The 17439-nt window shown below is 38.6% G+C and overlaps 2 protein-coding genes across 4 annotated transcripts in view; one reads left to right on the top strand and one right to left on the bottom strand.

Annotated features, from left to right (window-relative positions):
* Positions 1–832: 832 nt before the first annotated feature.
* The window catches only part of LOC110838906 (uncharacterized), a 253543-nt gene continuing 236936 nt past the window's right edge, over positions 833–17439 (bottom strand). The window contains exon 14 of one of the 3 annotated variants that reach the window (XM_087358251.1): positions 833–10686. In XM_087358251.1, the coding sequence (XP_087214377.1) occupies positions 10628–10686 (59 nt within the window). In that variant the 3' untranslated portion in view covers positions 833–10627. Of the gene's footprint in view, positions 10687–15186; positions 15671–17439 lie in introns of those variants that run through there. The other 2 variants (XM_087358254.1, XM_087358252.1) reach the window with 2 other exon arrangements.
* LOC110838912 (uncharacterized) lies at positions 10227–15202 on the top strand. The gene is made up of 4 exons (XM_022082574.2): positions 10227–10367; positions 13176–13310; positions 14313–14542; positions 14961–15202. The coding sequence occupies exons 2-4, from the start codon at positions 13211–13213 to the stop codon at positions 15075–15077; spliced, it is 447 nt and encodes a 148-aa protein (XP_021938266.1). The 5' UTR covers positions 10227–10367; positions 13176–13210; the 3' UTR covers positions 15078–15202.

The raw sequence follows: 17439 nt of genomic DNA, 5'->3' as shown, positions 1-17439 counted from the left end.
TAGGGGGCAAAGGCACTAGACCAGTAATGCGGAGATCGCAAGTTCGATCCCACCGGGCGGCAGAAGAATTTTTTGTCAGCAGAGCCATCTGGTAACAAATTTTTGTAGCTGCACTAGTAAAAATTTTTACTAGTGTGGCAGCAATTTTTAGTTCCAAATTTTGCCACCGAAAATTTTTCTCAGCGCTGTAATAATTTTTAGTTCCGAATTCCTCCGATAGATGGCAATACAATGCACTCTGAAGACTTTTAGTACCATTTGTCGATAACAGATGGCGTATGAATGCACTTAAAACAGGCAAAAAATTTTATTAGCGTGGCAGGAATTTTACTTTGTACGCTAAATTTCTCATATTTCGTAGTTCCAACTCCTCCAATAGATGGCATAAGCATGCACTCAAGGAAATTATAGTACCATTAATCGCCAAAAGATGGCGTATGCATGCACTCAAATTAGTCGGAAGAAATTATTAGCGTGGCAGGAATTTTACTTTGTACGCTAAATTTCTCATATTTCATAGTTCCAACTCTTCCAATAGATGGCATGAGCATGCACTCAATAAAATTATAGTACCATTTACCTGCAACAGATGGCGTATGCATGCACTTTGAAGAGGCAAAAAATTTTATTAGCCTGGCAGGAATTTTGATTTGTACGCTAAATTTCTCATATTTCATAGTTCCAACTATTGCAATAGATGGCATGAGCATGCACTCAAGGAAATTATAGTACCGATTGCCAATAAGAGATGGCGCATGCATGCACTGAAGCAGACAAAGAATATTATTATTAAGTAGGTCAGGAATTTTATAAGGTAATGCATAATCGGGAATTCTCTTGCCAATACGTGGCACGCTAACACAGCTAAAACTTTATTGAACTAGAAACAGCACATTAATGTATGCATTGAAATATTGTTGTCCAGCTGTTGATTTTTAAAGTGATTTGAATAAAATTAATAGTTGGACATGCTTTTTCAATTCATAAGACACTTGATACTATTAAAATGCATACCTTCAGAAACACTGCTTAATAAAAACAATCAGCACACTAGAAAGGAATTCCAAGACACAGAAATACAAGACACATGTAAGATAAAGGAGAAAAGTGAAATGCAGACAATTCTATACCTTGACATGAATGACAGACTTAATATGTTTGTTGTAAACCACAAACACTGCTTAATAAAAACAATCAGCACACTAGAAAGGAATTCCAAGACACAGAAATACAAGACACATGTAAGATAAAGGAGAAAAGTGAAATGCAGACAATTCTATACCTTGACATGAATGACAGACTTAATATGTTTGTTGTAAACCACATACACAATTCAATGTGGTGTTATTACACCACACTTAACCTCAAAATAAGAAATACATGTCTCCCTATTGTATCTTATTAATAACATTGCCTCTGCTATGGCAACCATTAATGAGAGTGAATTTCCATTAAAAGGCCAATACAAAATAGTCAAAAATGAACAAGATAATATGCTGAGAACCTGTGCCCATAGCATTTCTCATATTCTTTGTACCAGACATTTTTCCACACATCAACACACAGTACCCCAAACCACATATTCCAATAGTCTTCCCCCCACCCCTAAGTTATGCATGAAGAATGGTAATAAATTAGCAGCATTGTATGAATGACTGATACATGACAAGCATGACACAGGAGAAATTCAGTTTATAAAATACTATACTGGTTAAGAACTATAAAGAATATAAAGGCAGAAACGTTGACAAAGAAACAGCGGAACAGACTGATGCAATTACAGAACAGACAGGTCATCTTTTTGCTACTGTCAATCTGCACTGCTAAATGCAAATAAAATGTCAGTAAACTTCTACCAGACTACAGCCATCTTTAAAGGTACAATCTTCCCTCCACTGGATGGACTGATACATCCATCAAGAAACCTCGTTTCTGGGCTCAGATATGAACTGAGGCCTCCTGAATAAGAAACAGGTATATGCATTTATGCTTGTGGCTCTTATAATTATAATTATGCTGAATACCTAAAAATGTAAAATGACATACTACACACTGCAACTGAAAGAGTACAGACTACACGCAATTTTCCATACAAGGTATTCTACAGTTTTAATAAATTTAGTGTATACAGGGGCCTGCAGGTCTTTATAAACAAATATGTAATCATTAAACCATGACACATAATTTAATAACAAATGTTCAACACTCAGAATTCTAAAAGGCAATAAAATTGTGAATGAGCAAAAGCACCTAGACACATGACAACTCTAACCCATAAAAGCAAAATTTGAAGTTTTCCATCATAGTAGGCAATATAAAAGGCTGAGGCTTTTTACTTTTCAAATTTGTATTTCATTTTTTTGGGGGGGATACAAATCATTTTCAAGTGTGAAGTGCAAGAACAAGATTAACAGGATTCTAATTACTGTAGTCAGTTATGAAAAGTCGATTCACTCAGAGGCAAGAAACTAAACCCACATCTTTCAAATAACTGACAAAATTACAAATTGGAACATTCGCCCTACATAATAATAATCAGGAGGGTTGCAGCTGTAATCCTAGCAACTCAGGACATCCCAAACTAGACCACATTATCAACTGGAACATGGCTCTATACTAAAACCTCTACTAAACATGACTAAGGACCAAATTTCAAACTCCGCACTTTCCACGGAAAGATGTGCACTAAGAGGCTACCATGACACTGCCCTTCCTTTTGTGCAATATGAGAAGTGCAAGTGTTATCATCTAAAGAAATATACCTAGAGAACATAAACACTGACCGTTACCACTTCATAGCCTTTGTACATATTGTACTTTGATCCTAACAAAATGAACAACACTCAATACGTTCGCTATTCTTGAGTACGCGGCAGCTCTTGGGCCAGGACTCTCCTGCTTTCATGTTTATTTATACTCTTCAAGCATAACGGACATCCATTTTCAGAGCTAGTTGTCTAAATAGAACGTGCCAGGAATGGGCTGCACAACTTTTTTTATCATTCTGTATTGTGGCAAGAACACAACACTTATGATTGCTTGATTCATATCCCCATGAAGATCAGGTATAGTTTTGTAAACTACATAAATTTTAGCAATATAATCCACTCTTAAGCATGAATTACTTTATATCCCACTGGGAAACTGATTTCTTAATTTTCGAAGCTCTAAAGTCAAAGTTTCAACATTTCTGATAGATTAAGTTCGACGGTTAAAAATCTGGCAAAGTCCAAATATCTGGTAACAAATCAAAACTGTATTCAATGAGATATCAAGATCTGATTAAATTCTGGGAATACATACTAGCATGCGGACGAGATTCATCTGGATCATAATAAGAACCAGTGGCAGTCTCATTTGAACACAACAAACCCTCAGGTTCCATAAAAAGTGGGGAATTCCACCAATTGTGTGCCAGCAGCAAAAGGGCAGCATCATTAATTACTCTTTGCACAAAATTTCTGTATTAAAGGAATGTGAAAAATCAATTAGTCTTATCCTCAATTAGTAGGGCTGCTCTGTATGCAACTACCTACATGAGTTAACATACTTTTTGAACTACATGATTTTATGCCAAGATGTATTTATATTTTTAATCTGAGGGATGACCTCTTGAATTTGGAACTTCAGCCACTGCTTTCAACACACTACATAACAAGAGATATTCCTATCCTCTTAAACTTTTGCAATAACCAATTCCTTCAAAGTCTGAATGTTTGCACCACAAATAGTTTCCTTAAGTCAAAACTTGGCTGAGTTTGATTTGAAGCAAGGGCAAAACAATTCTCTTCCCCACCATGCCCCCAGAATGGGTCTGGGATCTCTCTGGCAGCTATTTGCCACACTCATCCCATTAAGCAAAGAGGCTAAGAATTGAGAGTTACCACAACTCCTCCACACACCTTTCAGGCATGAAGCTTAAGCACAGCCACAACTTTACCTCTTAACCAAAACTCTGTTCTGTAACTGCATCAGTAAAGGCAAGACCACATACTAAAATCTTATCTTACGTTTTACCTTGATCTGGTCTTCTTCCTCCAAGTGTGCTAGACTGATCCATTCTCTCTTCTTCTCTTCACTTCTCTTCTGTCATGCAGCGTCTTTCCTTTCAATGTTGCAGCAAATACAGTTCTCGTTCATACATTATTGTAAAGATGGCTGTTGTCTATTATACAATTAACCTCCTTATTTACATTACAAGTTTATTAATGAAGGAGTTATTTGTAACATCTGTTTTTTTAATATTTACTAAAATGTTCTACCATCATAACCTGGACTCACCACTCTTAATACACTTTCATAGATGGTAAAAACCAGAAAAAAATGGTACCAGAGACCTTCCACCAGACACCGCAAAAAAGAATGAAGGAAGGCCAAATTTTCTTTGGCTCCCAGCAAGCAACAGTGCCAGAGTTCTTAACCTGTGGGGAGCACTGGAATCAAGAGAATATGGGGATTCTGCTCCGTAAAATTTTATTATAATTAAGCTGATAGACAAAGTCCAAGAAAACAATTTTGCACTGTCAGAAACCAAACTTCATGGGGATTCCAGACAAGCACTGAACATTTTGGACCACAAAAGATAGCAAAAATGCAGTTCAATCACTTTTGATACATATAATGTCCAAGGTTCACATGAGCATAAAATGAAAACCAAAAGTTGCTGGATATCAATTAGGAAGCAATGCAGAATCTAGTCTTGACTCTGACTAGTAGATATATAATTTTCCAATGAAGAACAAGGACTAACGTACAATGTGTGACAATTTAGTTCCTCAAATGCCCCTGTAAAAGCTGCATTTAATTACTTGCATACTAATGGTTGCAGTCCTTCAAAGTGGTCTCCTCGTGCATGAATACACTCAGTGAATCAGTCTCTGCTACTCAAAACATTTCTGAAACTCCTCTTCTGGAATGCTCATCAGGATGGTTGTCCATGAGTGTTCGCAAGGCCTGAAAATCTGAGGTCCTTCAGTGTCTTCAGATTAAGCTGCATGGGATCAAATCTGGCACACATAATGGATGGCCCAATTCCAATATCTGACAGCAAGCGTATCATGAGCAAGTGTACTGTCATGAATCAAGATCCTAGCATCAGGCAAGAGTTCAGGTCTTCTCCAACAAACAGCCTTTCCAATATTTCAAAATGAAAATGCTGGTTCACTGTTCAACCACGTTCAACAACATGAACAGTGCCCTTGTGATCAGAAGGGAAGACAAATCAGTCTTCACTTGGGCTCAATGCGTGCGTCTTTATTGGTCTCAGTGACGTCTTCCATTTGTACGCTGTTGTTGTTTCATTTCACCAACTGACAAGAGAGAACAGAACCTCGCACCGCGACTACTTCTGGTTATCAGACAAAATTCGTGGCACCTTTGTTGAAACTTTCCTCATTCCCAAATCTTCAGTCAAAACCTTCCTCACAGTTTCTCTTCCTAATTTAGTTGCTCTGCTACAATTTGTACACTTAATCATCTGTCATAACAAACCAATTTCCTCACTTTTCCTACATTTTCATCTGTCCAGAGTTTTTGGACACCCAGTTCTTGCATTGTCTTTGGAATCTTCCCGACCCTCTTATGATTTTATGCCACTTAAACTAAACTTTTTCATGGCATCAGCACTGCAATCTGTTAACATCTGCTGAGATTCACTTGCACTTTTGCCTAACTTTGCATAAAATATAATACACTGCTCCAAAAAACTATCACTCCTTTATCTGCCAAGACAAAACACACACTTGCGTAATTGCCACTGCTTCACTACTACCTTATTAGTTTAACCAACACACAACCACAGACATGATGCTGCTTGGTTATTCCTCTTGCTACCTGATGTGACATGCAGGCATTCCAGGAACTTCATCACATTTCAAACAATATTTTCAATTCACCAAAAAATACATATTAATGAATAGCTTCAACAAACTTCTGATGTGTAACTACAAGGGGCAGAATATTTCTTAAGATGTTGACAGTCAATGACCTATTTAAAAAAATTCTCACAGTTTACTTAAACCAAGGGTTCAGAAGAGCCTGCAACCAGTCGCTATCTTGAACATATGAGATTTATGGTGAAACAGAGAAGAAGAGAAAATTAAATAGTCCACATGATGGATATAAAAAACAGTTGCCTGAAATACCTTTGTCATCAATTTGTATCAATATTATAAGGTTATAACTTTACAATTATTTTATGTAACCAGCACTAAATATTTTTCACCTATAATCTGAATTCTGCAGTTCTAAGATACAACGTCTCTGATACCAAATACATGTACTGAAATTTCTTACGTTCGCATTTTTGGGTCATTTCAAAATGATGCATACCTGCTATTTCATACGTGTTATTTTAGTGTGTTTAACAGTATCACAGTTCTACCTTACCACAAGCTAAACAATATTACCCAATCTATTGACTTTAACAATGCCACTCACATGAACCACAGAAAGTATAAACATTTTGGGAAGAAGTGTGTTACTCCAGACCGATCTTACAAGGACTATTGTACTGTAACTGGCAAACAACTTTGAATAAGCATCTGACTATGGGCCTAACTGCATGATAAATGACTATCCTGAACTGAAACTGAGAAAGATGTTTCCAGCAAGGTGTGGCCCAAGACTTCTATTATGGTCACTGAGGGTTGCCCATAATGGTCTCACACACCAAGGACTTTCCCATGATTATACTTTCAGTGAAAGTTTGAAGGTGAAAAACTCTCAGTTCATCTATACACAAACAATATTTTTTTCTGTTTATAATTTACACAAATCACAAATATGGACTGAACCTAACCACTGACAACCAGGGAAGCTAAGATGATATTTTTAGAAAAACCAGATGTCACACATTTAACACAACAAAATGTAAGAATTTTATGCACCAAAACTTTTAATATGCAATTAAAAAGTCACTGCTATTATGAACATTAAATTTCAAGGTACCAATAGTAGACAATTTTAGTCAGTCAATGAATACATATGGCAGTTTCATGTTGGTATACTTCATACTTGTCAAATAAGAAAATACGGAACGGTACAATGACATATGGACACTGTCAAAAATTATAACACATTACAAAGGTAATTAAAGTGGGGCAAAGTTCAAATATTTGGAAACAGTAGAAAAACCAGAATTCCATTCACAAGGAAATTAAGAGCAGACTAAATTCAGGGACTGTTTACTCAGTCTTCCTTATGCTATCTGAAAATGTAGAGTTCAAAATACACGAAACTAAAATTGTTTCAACTGTTCTGCACGTGTGTGACACTTGGTCTTGTGTTAGGGGAAGAACACATTATATTTTGTATGGCCGTTAAGATACTGCACCATACCTTTATGAGTCTGCCTCTTTGTTGTTATTGTGCATGCTGGCTTCATGTTCAGGTAGTTTATTGAAGGAAACACCTTACATGGTTGGGAGCCCAAGAAGAAGTCATTATACTTAGTCACCATGAAAGCTTCAGACCATACATTACATCAATATTTAATAAACCGTCATTAACACATTCCCTTGTAATTAAAGAGATTTAAAGATGGCTGTCTTCTGTGTTATTGCGCCATGTAGTATGGTAGAAGCAATTAGGTAAAATGGTCTTTTACATAATTCTGTCTGCGAAAACTTAATTGGTGTATAATTTAGTTTGACTTGCCTCCTTTGCTGTACAGCAGTTTCACAATTAACATTACACCTGACTAGAAAAATGTCTATAGTTAATGAATGATTATACAGGTAATTTACAGGTTCACAATCCTCTCTAACAAATATTGAAATATGCACACGATACAAAAAATGATTTTGTCTGCTGGCTGCAAATTTATTAAAAACATTTATAAAGGACTACTCTTCAACCCAGAACATTAATACAAACTGTAATGATACCAATTTAAAAGAGTGAAAGTAAATACTGAATGATTGTCACTACAATGGGGCAATTACAGAAGACAAGCAGCAACTGGTCAAATTTTTGCTCCAAACTTCCTCAACGACAAAAACAATAACATCAAGCTTAGAAAGAGAAAACTCAAAGCTTGGAAAACCAACTATAAAGAAATTTGTGGGTATTCTGCTAAAAGCAGGCTACTGATGAACCAATAAACTTGTGGGTGCTCAACATAGTTGTACCGCTGATGACATTAAAAACTTGAAAACATGGCGTGAAATTATCACTAGTATCAATAGAAAAGTTTTTTGTGCGAATCTCATTCTGCAAATTGTCCAATGTCGCAATCCTGTCATTTTCAAGTAACATCGCCGTAATTTAAATAGTTCAATGTAAAATCATACATTCCGACATATTGCATTCCAACTTAAATAAACAGAAATATTCGTCAATACAACAAATTACATACCTACAATATATGTTAATAAAGATGAATTCACGTCGAACTACACATTTATAACAGGGAAAACACCAAATATGGCCAACAAATAACTTTCAGACCTTCTAGTACCGAGCTACTTCCATCTTTGAAATAACGGTAGTATGGATTGCCAAGGCACATACGAGAACAAGCGAGCTTGAACAGTGTGTTTGCGTAGTGCACGATTTCCACTGACTTGGTGCTGCTAAAGGAATTACGATACTCTAGATTTTGGAATGTTCTAAACGCAGATAATCTACCTATCTCAATACTTAACCACCATATAACACATAACTCGGGAACTGCATGTTAATGTTGGCAACATAATGGAGTATGACGTCATCCACGTATTGCTAGAACCATCTGGTGAGAAACGGTAGTATTAAACCACGGTCTAAACTACTTCCAACAGCCCAGCCGGTAACAACATCAACTACCATATGACTTATATAAAATATATAAATCATGCATACAAACAACACTGTTAATGCTTTAAAAACACTTTGTGCCAGACTATACACCGTTTAACGAATTTTGATTTGAAAGGGTGCGGAAGAAGAGTCGTGGCTTATTTAAAGTTCTAGCAGGGAATTTGCCTTAACGGTACGAGGAAAATAAAGTAAGACTTTTATGAACATGGTAGGTTCGTTATCTAAGGTAAAGAAGCCGCGTGTTTCATACAAGGTACGGAATTTGACTAGCTTAGCGACTATTAGCTTGTGAAAAAGGGGATCTGCGTTAGGAAGTTCGTGCATTTTTAAAGTGAAACTAGTGTTTGGAAGCAGAATAATCCCCCATTTATGCCTACAGAACCTGTTTCAACTGGGAAAGTAAAACCAGTAACGGAAAATGTGGGGAGTGATTCGGTATTTCCTGCTTTAACCTTTGAAGTTTTCCGCCGAGCGGCATCAACTTGCTACAGGTCCAATGCTAATCCCAGCAAGCGGCCACTCTTTAGAAACCTGCTGACCCTATGACAGCAATTCCGCAGTCTGCTACGCATCGATCATATCGGGGTGAACCACGGCTCCATGACAACTCTTTCTGCCGACACTCAGAAACAATGAGTTAACAAAGAAAGGCTTTACGATAAACTTAGTTGTATGGAGAAATGCAGCTTTCCCCCTTTAGCCTTTAAGTTAAAAGAAAAGAACAATCTCGCTTATCATCATCTTTCTGCGGCCCTCAACAAAGAACCAATAGCCAATGCCGACCGCCGGTTTGAAGCGTTGTCGATACTCGAATGTGCTCAATCCAGGACGATGTGAAAACTGATCCCAGGGAAATAGCTTGTATGAATGATGGATTGAACTGGCTCAGGATCGTGTCCAGCGGTGGGATTCGATTACACCGGTGGTGTTAACACAAACTTAGTCACGACGTTCTAACTGAAACCTTTTTTTTTTGTATCTGGTGTTAGGTGTGTAATACTGCACTGCAGATAACGTGGACTGAATGATACACAAAGATAAGATTACAGGCATGCAATTAGGAGGTCTTGGGCCTTGCAATACGGACTCACGTCACGGAACTTTCCGCCTGGCTTTCCATAAGTGACACTTTGCCTCACTACGGAGCCGAGGGCAGATAATAACGCATCTCTGTGGGTTATGTTTAACGGCGCTTTATCATGTGTAGTGGTTAACATCGTACGGCGAGTGAAAAGTGAATCAAGAATGATGCTTGTTTAATTATTTAACGACAACGAATCTACTTCTGTGGCTAGTTCAGTCTGATTGCTGTGAATATAAATGAAAAACTCGTGAAGGATGAGCAGTTTATGTCGTGTACCTTCACTGAATCCTCTGTAGTGACAGCTTTCGTCAGATGAGACACGCGGCGGTGGTTATGAAGGACAGGGCATTCTCCATGTTTCGCTGTTACCTCAAGAAGGTGTCTGAAGTAGAAGACAAAGAGTGAATCCGAAGCTGGTGCTGCAGAGTTCTCTGGACCATTCACACAACGATCGCAAGAATAATTTGCGGAACTCAAACGAATAGTAAGTGCTACTGTTCTTCTTTCCTTCTTATCACAATCTTTGTCCGTTTCGTTTTCTCCTCCTCACACGGTGTCTGGTTCTCTTCTTCTATGTGCTGACAATTTCACACCTCTCCTACGAATTGTTCTACATCTTTTCATCGATTCCTTTGTACATCACATTCTTACCGATCTCCCATTTCACATTTCCAAGTTCTTGTACGTCCACTTCGTTCTCTGTATCCTGCATTCTGTGCATCAAACATCCAAGGTAGCCTCGAATCAATTTCTTCTCCCGTGATTCACTGTCGACAAATCGAACTGTGACGTCAACAACAGTCCTGATTGGCCGAAGATAAACACGTGAAAGAGAATCATTCACAAAGGAAGCTGGCGCATCCAATAATCGCTAAATTAATTGTAACAATCGATTCCGAGAACCGGGCGGTTTGCTGCAAGAACGTAACAATTTCAAATGAAATTCCCTTAACGAGGTGGCTGTCTTCTGGAAGGTTGCACCATTTGGTCTATCAGACACTGACCGACAACAGCAAGCTCCTCTGAAACGTCGGTCGGTATCTACTAGACGTTGCTACGTCTCAGAAGACAGTCATCTCAATTCACGTTGCAGTGAGAAGCTCAAATCTCGCAAAACACTGATGATATCAGATGTTACCGTTTTAATTAATAACACTGGACATGTTCGTAATGTGAATCCTGTCTAGGTCTATGCGTTTGAGGGAATAATCGCTGTTTATTTCGAAAATAATATGAAACAAGCAAATACATTGGGTAAAACAGAGTTAGAGATTATTCTAACGCAGGTGACACACGTTCCACTGGGATTTAAAGGGCTTAAGTCGATATTGGCGGTCTACAATAAAGCTTTTCGTGCGAGTTTAATGTGGATCACGATAGAGATCGGTGGCTGTCTTTTGTGAACTCGGTAATGAACTCTCAGCTTTCCATACGCGGCGGAAAATTGTCGCTATTGGCTGAGCGACGAGCAGATTCTTAGTAAGGCCTCTGCTCTGTGGAGTCATTTATGTTACCAATTGCCCAAATAAAATTCGAATGGGAATCAGCAGTTTTCTCAGAACTGGTTCATGGCAAAAAACATTTCTACACTTAGAGGAAATAAATAAATAATAATAATAATAAATTCAGGGAAAGAAACCCGGATACAGCATAAGATACGGACAGAATTCTGAAGCACAGTTTGAATTTGAAACATTTATCGCTATAAATATTTAATTGAATAGAATGGTAATAATTTATGTTGAATATTAAGTGTAACTTCCGTTTTATACATAACACTGTAAAAAGAAAAAAAACAGGGCTCTGTGTTGAGTTAAGGCCTGTACGCACTAGGGTACAAATGTCGCGGCATATTGTATCGGCACAAAGTCGCTTGATGTGCCTCGACAAGTCGCAGTGTGTTCCGCAACAAATATCATGTGCCCGGTTATCGGTTGAGAGGCGGCAACACGAAGGAACATCAAAGGACGTCTCGAGTGTTGCAATAGCTTGCGTGCAGTGTGGACGTGTCGAGGGACCAGCAATGAATGTACAGTGGTCGAACGATCGTGTTTTAAAATTGATTGAATTATACCATGGAAATCAATGTCTATGGAACTGGCAACATGCCGATTATAAAAATCGGAATAAAAAAACAGATGCATGGAACAGCATCGCGGAAGAAATGGGAACACCACGAAACATCATCGAAGCGAAAATGCACAGCATTCGCTTACAGTTTATGCGCGAAAGAAAGAAGATTCAAAATTCTATGAAGAGTGGTGCATCAGCTGATGAAGTGTATGTTCCAGCTTGGTCTGCCTACCTGCATTTATTTATTTATTAATTTATTTTGAATAATGTGGACCCTGGCGATTCATCAGACACTTTAAGCCAACACAGCCAATGTTCAGGTGGAATAAATATAAATAAATAAATGTATACATCAGAGATGTATAGGAATCCCCAGAAGCCAAAATCTAAAGATTATGGCTAATCTTGTCTCTGGTTCCACTGAATCTCGAAATTTTGTGACAGTCTTCGCAATTGAACTCCCAACCATTTTCAACAGTACCTCGAAATCAGTCGTCATTCTGGTGAAGTTGCAAAATGATCCGTCTGACATCTGTAGGTTTGAGAGTTCACAACGCTTATCCCTTTCTTCTAAAAAGTTTCTTACCCACACTCTCTTTTTGCGCTTCGATTTCTTTTCAGCTAAATGCACAGGTCAACAGCACCACCTCTTCCGACATCTTAACATACAATGTGGACGGATGTATCGGTGTTTCATGTCCCCTGATACAAGTCGCTCAACTTGTATCGCAACATGTGCCCTAGTGCGTACAGGCCTTTACACAGCTGAATGGTTTTGCAATAACAAGTGTGCATATGCGTCAAATATCAGACGGCATTTATAAAGTAAGCTAAGTGCCCTTTACTTTTCATAAGGACGCAACACACAAGTGCGCTGTGTGTCAAAGATGACCGCTAAAGCTGATGATAACAAAGAAAACTGTAAGCCCTTTTAAGGAACCCTCAACAAATCTTAAGGCGGCCAAATCGAAGGTCAGAAGGTGAGTAATCTGCCATTTCGTCCTAAAATAACACATAAACTGACAACACCGCACGAAAACCACAATATTAATGACGCCATATTAGATCTGATGCCGCGTTCGGCGTCGGTCAGTTCTTTTGTTTCGCCCTTGCCTACCTGCCGCCGACCGACTGTACCTCAGTACTTATAGACCTGTGGCTCAGACGAGACGCGTATTCAGTACATCACTTTGTAAGTGTTCAAACATGCCTTCCTCAGGATACACGGCAGTCTACACTTCAACAGTTGGGAGAATGGCAAACTGGTCCCTGAGAACAAGTGAACATCACGCTGCGCGTCGTTCCTGGCGTCGAGTTACAGAGGCCTTCCAAAAACCTGCACAGTCAACTAAAGGTAACTGATGTCTAATTAATTATTTTTTCAGGGTCTCTATATAAAGTTATTATTGAGATGGTAAAGTTGCGTCATATTGTGATATAATAAATATATATATATATTGTTTAAATCTTGTCCGTCTAATCACAATAAATTCTTGTTAAATATTAAAATATTACAATAATTAACATTTAAAATATTTAAAATATTAAATGGTGTTCTTTATCGAAATATTCGATTTACATTAGACCATCACAGTGAAAAATGATGGTCTAATGTAAATCGAATATTTCGATAAGGAACATCATTTAATATTTTAAATGTTAATTATTGTAATATTTTAATATTTAATAAGAATTTATTGTGATTAGACGGACAAGATTTAAACAATATATATAAAGTTATTATTATTTAGTCAGCCGGTCAGTGGTGGTCATATGGGTTGTGATGCCATACAGATCTTCACTGCCATGAAAGCCGCAAATATCAAGGGGTCAAGGAATCTCCGCGGCGTTTACGCAACCCTAAGATTTATCAGTGTTCATAAGAGTCTGTCACCTCATAGAAGCGAGTAAAATTTGGTATCATATAAAATTTCACACAGCTGTAAATGATCCACCAGTTAAATTAAATTTAACTATTCGTTCTCGCTTTGGACAATTTTATAACACATTCTCCCACCTACAAATATTTATCTATTCCAATGAGGTCCAAATTGTGCTCCTGTTACTTCCTCTACTGCACGCCCAAACATTTCCCCCGCACCTTGTATCAAACACCTAAAATACATATCTTTCCCCTAACGTGAACAAAACTGAAGGAAGATGGCCGTCTTCTGGTTCTACGTTGCTGTAACTCATAACACAGCCATAAACCTCAAATCCTAAAACGCAAGGTCTTCGAGAACAGATTCTGGCGTCTTTTTCACGAAGTTACAATATCTGTGCCTTGTGCCGAGTTGTATTAGAAGGAAATTCTTATGCACGTGTACAACAACGCTTTTCCTCTACTTGTCTACAGCCGTCGCCTTGGAACAGGATTTCAAGCGTCTGAGAACGGGAAGTTCCGGAGAAGACGCCGATATCATGCAGAGTAAGAGACGTCTCACAGAGAGAGACATATGTATTGTGGCTAGTCAGCTCGGAGCGTCATGGCGCATCCTTGGTCTACGCCTCAATTTCTCGCCCGAAACCCTGGACGACATCGCGAAGGCAACCGCCATTCGCTTCACGGACAAGAGTTTTGAACAGGTGGGTGCATCTACACAAAGTTCCATAATTATGCGAACTCTGAAAATAAATACGCTACTTTCATGTTTCCATGGTAATTCGTAATGCTTACTTATTAAAATCACCACACAATTAGATTTAAATGTTAATAGCTGAAAAATTAGAAACAAGGAACTGACCAAATTAACCCCTTGTTGAAGTAAGTATGGTACAGTAAAGGTTGTCCTTAGTTCATGTTCAAACACAGCGGTGACGAAAATAAAAAATTAAGCCTCCTTGACAAGGAGACAATTTACTTCTACTGGTATCATTATACACCAAAATATTTTTAGTAGAAGTAGCTGAAGTTTCGGGGCGAGAAATCTCTCGTCAGTAGTATACGATTGGTTAAACACTTTAATATTCAGATCCAATAAAGACTGTAATGGTTCTGTTCAAGATGGCGCAGAACATGCTGAGACTCTGGTCCAAGCTCCCGACAGCGACGGTGGGACGTTTGGTGATTTTGCTGTGGGAGATGGGACATCACGCAATCGCGTTGCAGCTGCAGCCCTGATCGTCTACTTTGCAACATTCATGTTTGTGGCATGTAACATTATGTACATAATTATGTTTATACAGATGTAGAAGCTAATTCTGTGTTCCAAAATAAACACAAATCATAATAACGAAGTTCAAGTATGAGTGCATTTCTGTAATCCACTTATTTTCCTGACGCTGCATGTAGCTCAGACTACAATGCCTAACAACAGAATGGCTGATGACTACCAAACTGGAAATGATATGGATTGAAGTGCCTGTAGTCTAATTGAAATTACCACCAACCATTTGCTTGGAGACAATGAGGAATACCACGGAAACCTCAGTCAGGATAGGCGGTCTCTGAACCGTGACTTAAATTCGGGACTTCCCAGAGTACGAAGCAGAAATGCTAACCACTAGCTAATCGATTCTTTAGTCGACCAAAAAAAATTGAAGTTGAAATTACGAAGTTTCTCGTTATATATTTCTTCTGTCTTCCCGTTACTTCGTGTCTGCATGGTAATTACACCGACCTCAGCACTTATAAACACGCCCAGTCTGTACCCACACTTATTATTAATGTCAGGTTTCAACTTTCACACATTTTTAATCTTCGTTTCCAAAATTCTGAAAGACAGGGTAAAAAGGTGGCTCAACCAATGCACATACAACACAAGAAATAGTTGTAAGTCCTTGTTAACACTGTGCCTTGGCTAAATTTCGTGCGGTTGATAAATATTGTTCCCTTCTGGAAAGTAGGTATTATTAATTAAGACACATTGGTTTTGATAAAAACACTTATTAAGTTACTATTGGGTTTCTGTCCATTGTAATGTGAAAGACTGAAGGTTGCCACTGATTACATAGAATGAGTAAGTCTAAATAATTATGGTTTCAAGATATAAGTCATATTTTGATAAACGTCGTGAAATTATTATAATTGTGTTTAAAAAGTTTTAGAAGACAAATGAAACTAAAATTTACAAATGCAACGAAGTAACTTTGTGTCCAAACTGTTTGGAAACACATCTACTACTGCTAGCACAAACTTGACTTGTTTTAATCGGATTCCACTGGTATTTGATGTCAGCAATTCATAGACTCTAAATACACGGTTATCGCTCGTAAAATATGGGAAATATGTCGCTAGACCAGCATCCAGGCTTTTATCAGGACAGACCGTCGGTGTGTCTGGCATCGGTACAACTCCGATCCATTACATCTCTGAACAGACACAATTTCAGGTCGTCGCTGGACGCATTACATGAATATTCTCTATTACAATTTGACGTTTAAAGGTTGTGTACTATCTGAATTCCAAACAATAGACCCACAAATTAGTTCGTGTCAACTACACGTCGTCACTGCAGTAAATCAAGCTACTTGTGTGTGAGCAAGACACACACCTATAGCGGAGGAAGTACTAAATCTGCATCCTTATTTACGCGACCGGGGCGGACAAATACGAGGGTCGCTCATTAAGTAATGCCCCACATTTTTTTTCTCAGCCAATAATGAATATAGAAAAGTGTACTTTTACATGCTTGAGATTTGATGTTTCCCGCGTTCGTGTACGGAGTTTCAAATGATTCCAACCGATAGCGGAGCTGTAGTGAACTGTTAAAATGGCGTCTGTGAACGACTCTCGTTACAAGCAACGAGCTGTAATTGAATTCCTTGTTGCTGAAAAAGAAACGGTGGTGAACATTCATAAACGTTTGTGTGCTGTGTATGGAAGCTGTGCAGTCGATAGGAGCACCGTTGGTCGCTGGGCTAAGAGAGTTAAAGCTTCAGGAAGTGAAGAAACCGAGCTCCGTGATCTGCCGCGCTCTGGGCTGTTGAACCGCGCGGATGCCATTATTCGTGAGGATCGGCGCATCACAACTCGACAATTGGCCCAACAGCTTTCAGTCAGCAATGGAATTGTAATTGCAATTATCCGGGCTCTTGCATATTCGAAGGTGTGCGCAAGATGGGTTCCACGAAGTCTCACAGCAGACCACAGGATTCAAAGGAAAACGATTTCTTCTGAATTGTTGGAAGCGTTTTGATGCTGAGGGAGAGGTCTTTCTGTCCCGGATCATTACAGGTGACGAAACCTGGATACACCACTTTGAGCCAGAGACAAAAAGGCAGTCAATGGAGTGGCATCATCCTCAATCACCGAGAAAGAAGAAATTCAAGACAACTCCCTCCGCCGGAAAAGTCATGATGACTGTCTTTTGGGACAGTGATGGGGTCATTCTTGTGGATGTGATGCCAAGAGGTGCGACCATCAATTCAGACGCGTACATCAGGACCCTGAAAACCCTCAAGAAGCGTTTTCGACGAGTTCGGCCTCACAAGCATCCAGCAGAAATTTTGCTCCTGCACGACAATGCACGCCCTCACACAAG

The sequence above is a fragment of the Zootermopsis nevadensis genome, unplaced genomic scaffold (genome assembly GCF_977971745.1).
Source record: "Zootermopsis nevadensis isolate Lab colony 2312 unplaced genomic scaffold, Znev_1.0 Znev_ptg000029l, whole genome shotgun sequence".
In the NCBI taxonomy this organism is placed as follows: Eukaryota; Metazoa; Arthropoda; class Insecta; order Blattodea; family Termopsidae; genus Zootermopsis; species Zootermopsis nevadensis.
Note: the sequence above shows the minus strand (reverse complement) of the source record. Positions and strands in the feature narration are given on the sequence as shown.

What these genes read in the sequence shown, in the direction of transcription:
- LOC110838912 (XM_022082574.2), top strand. Translation starts at nt 13,211, where the DNA reads ATGGCAAACTGGTCCCTGAGAACAAGTGAACATCACGCTGCGCGTCGT. An exon ending in ACCTGCACAGTCAACTAAAG is followed by an intron (nt 13,311 to 14,312) that starts GTAACTGATGTC and finishes ACTTGTCTACAG; the next exon opens with CCGTCGCCTTGGAACAGGAT. An exon ending in CGGACAAGAGTTTTGAACAG is followed by an intron (nt 14,543 to 14,960) that starts GTGGGTGCATCT and finishes GTTCTGTTCAAG; the next exon opens with ATGGCGCAGAACATGCTGAG.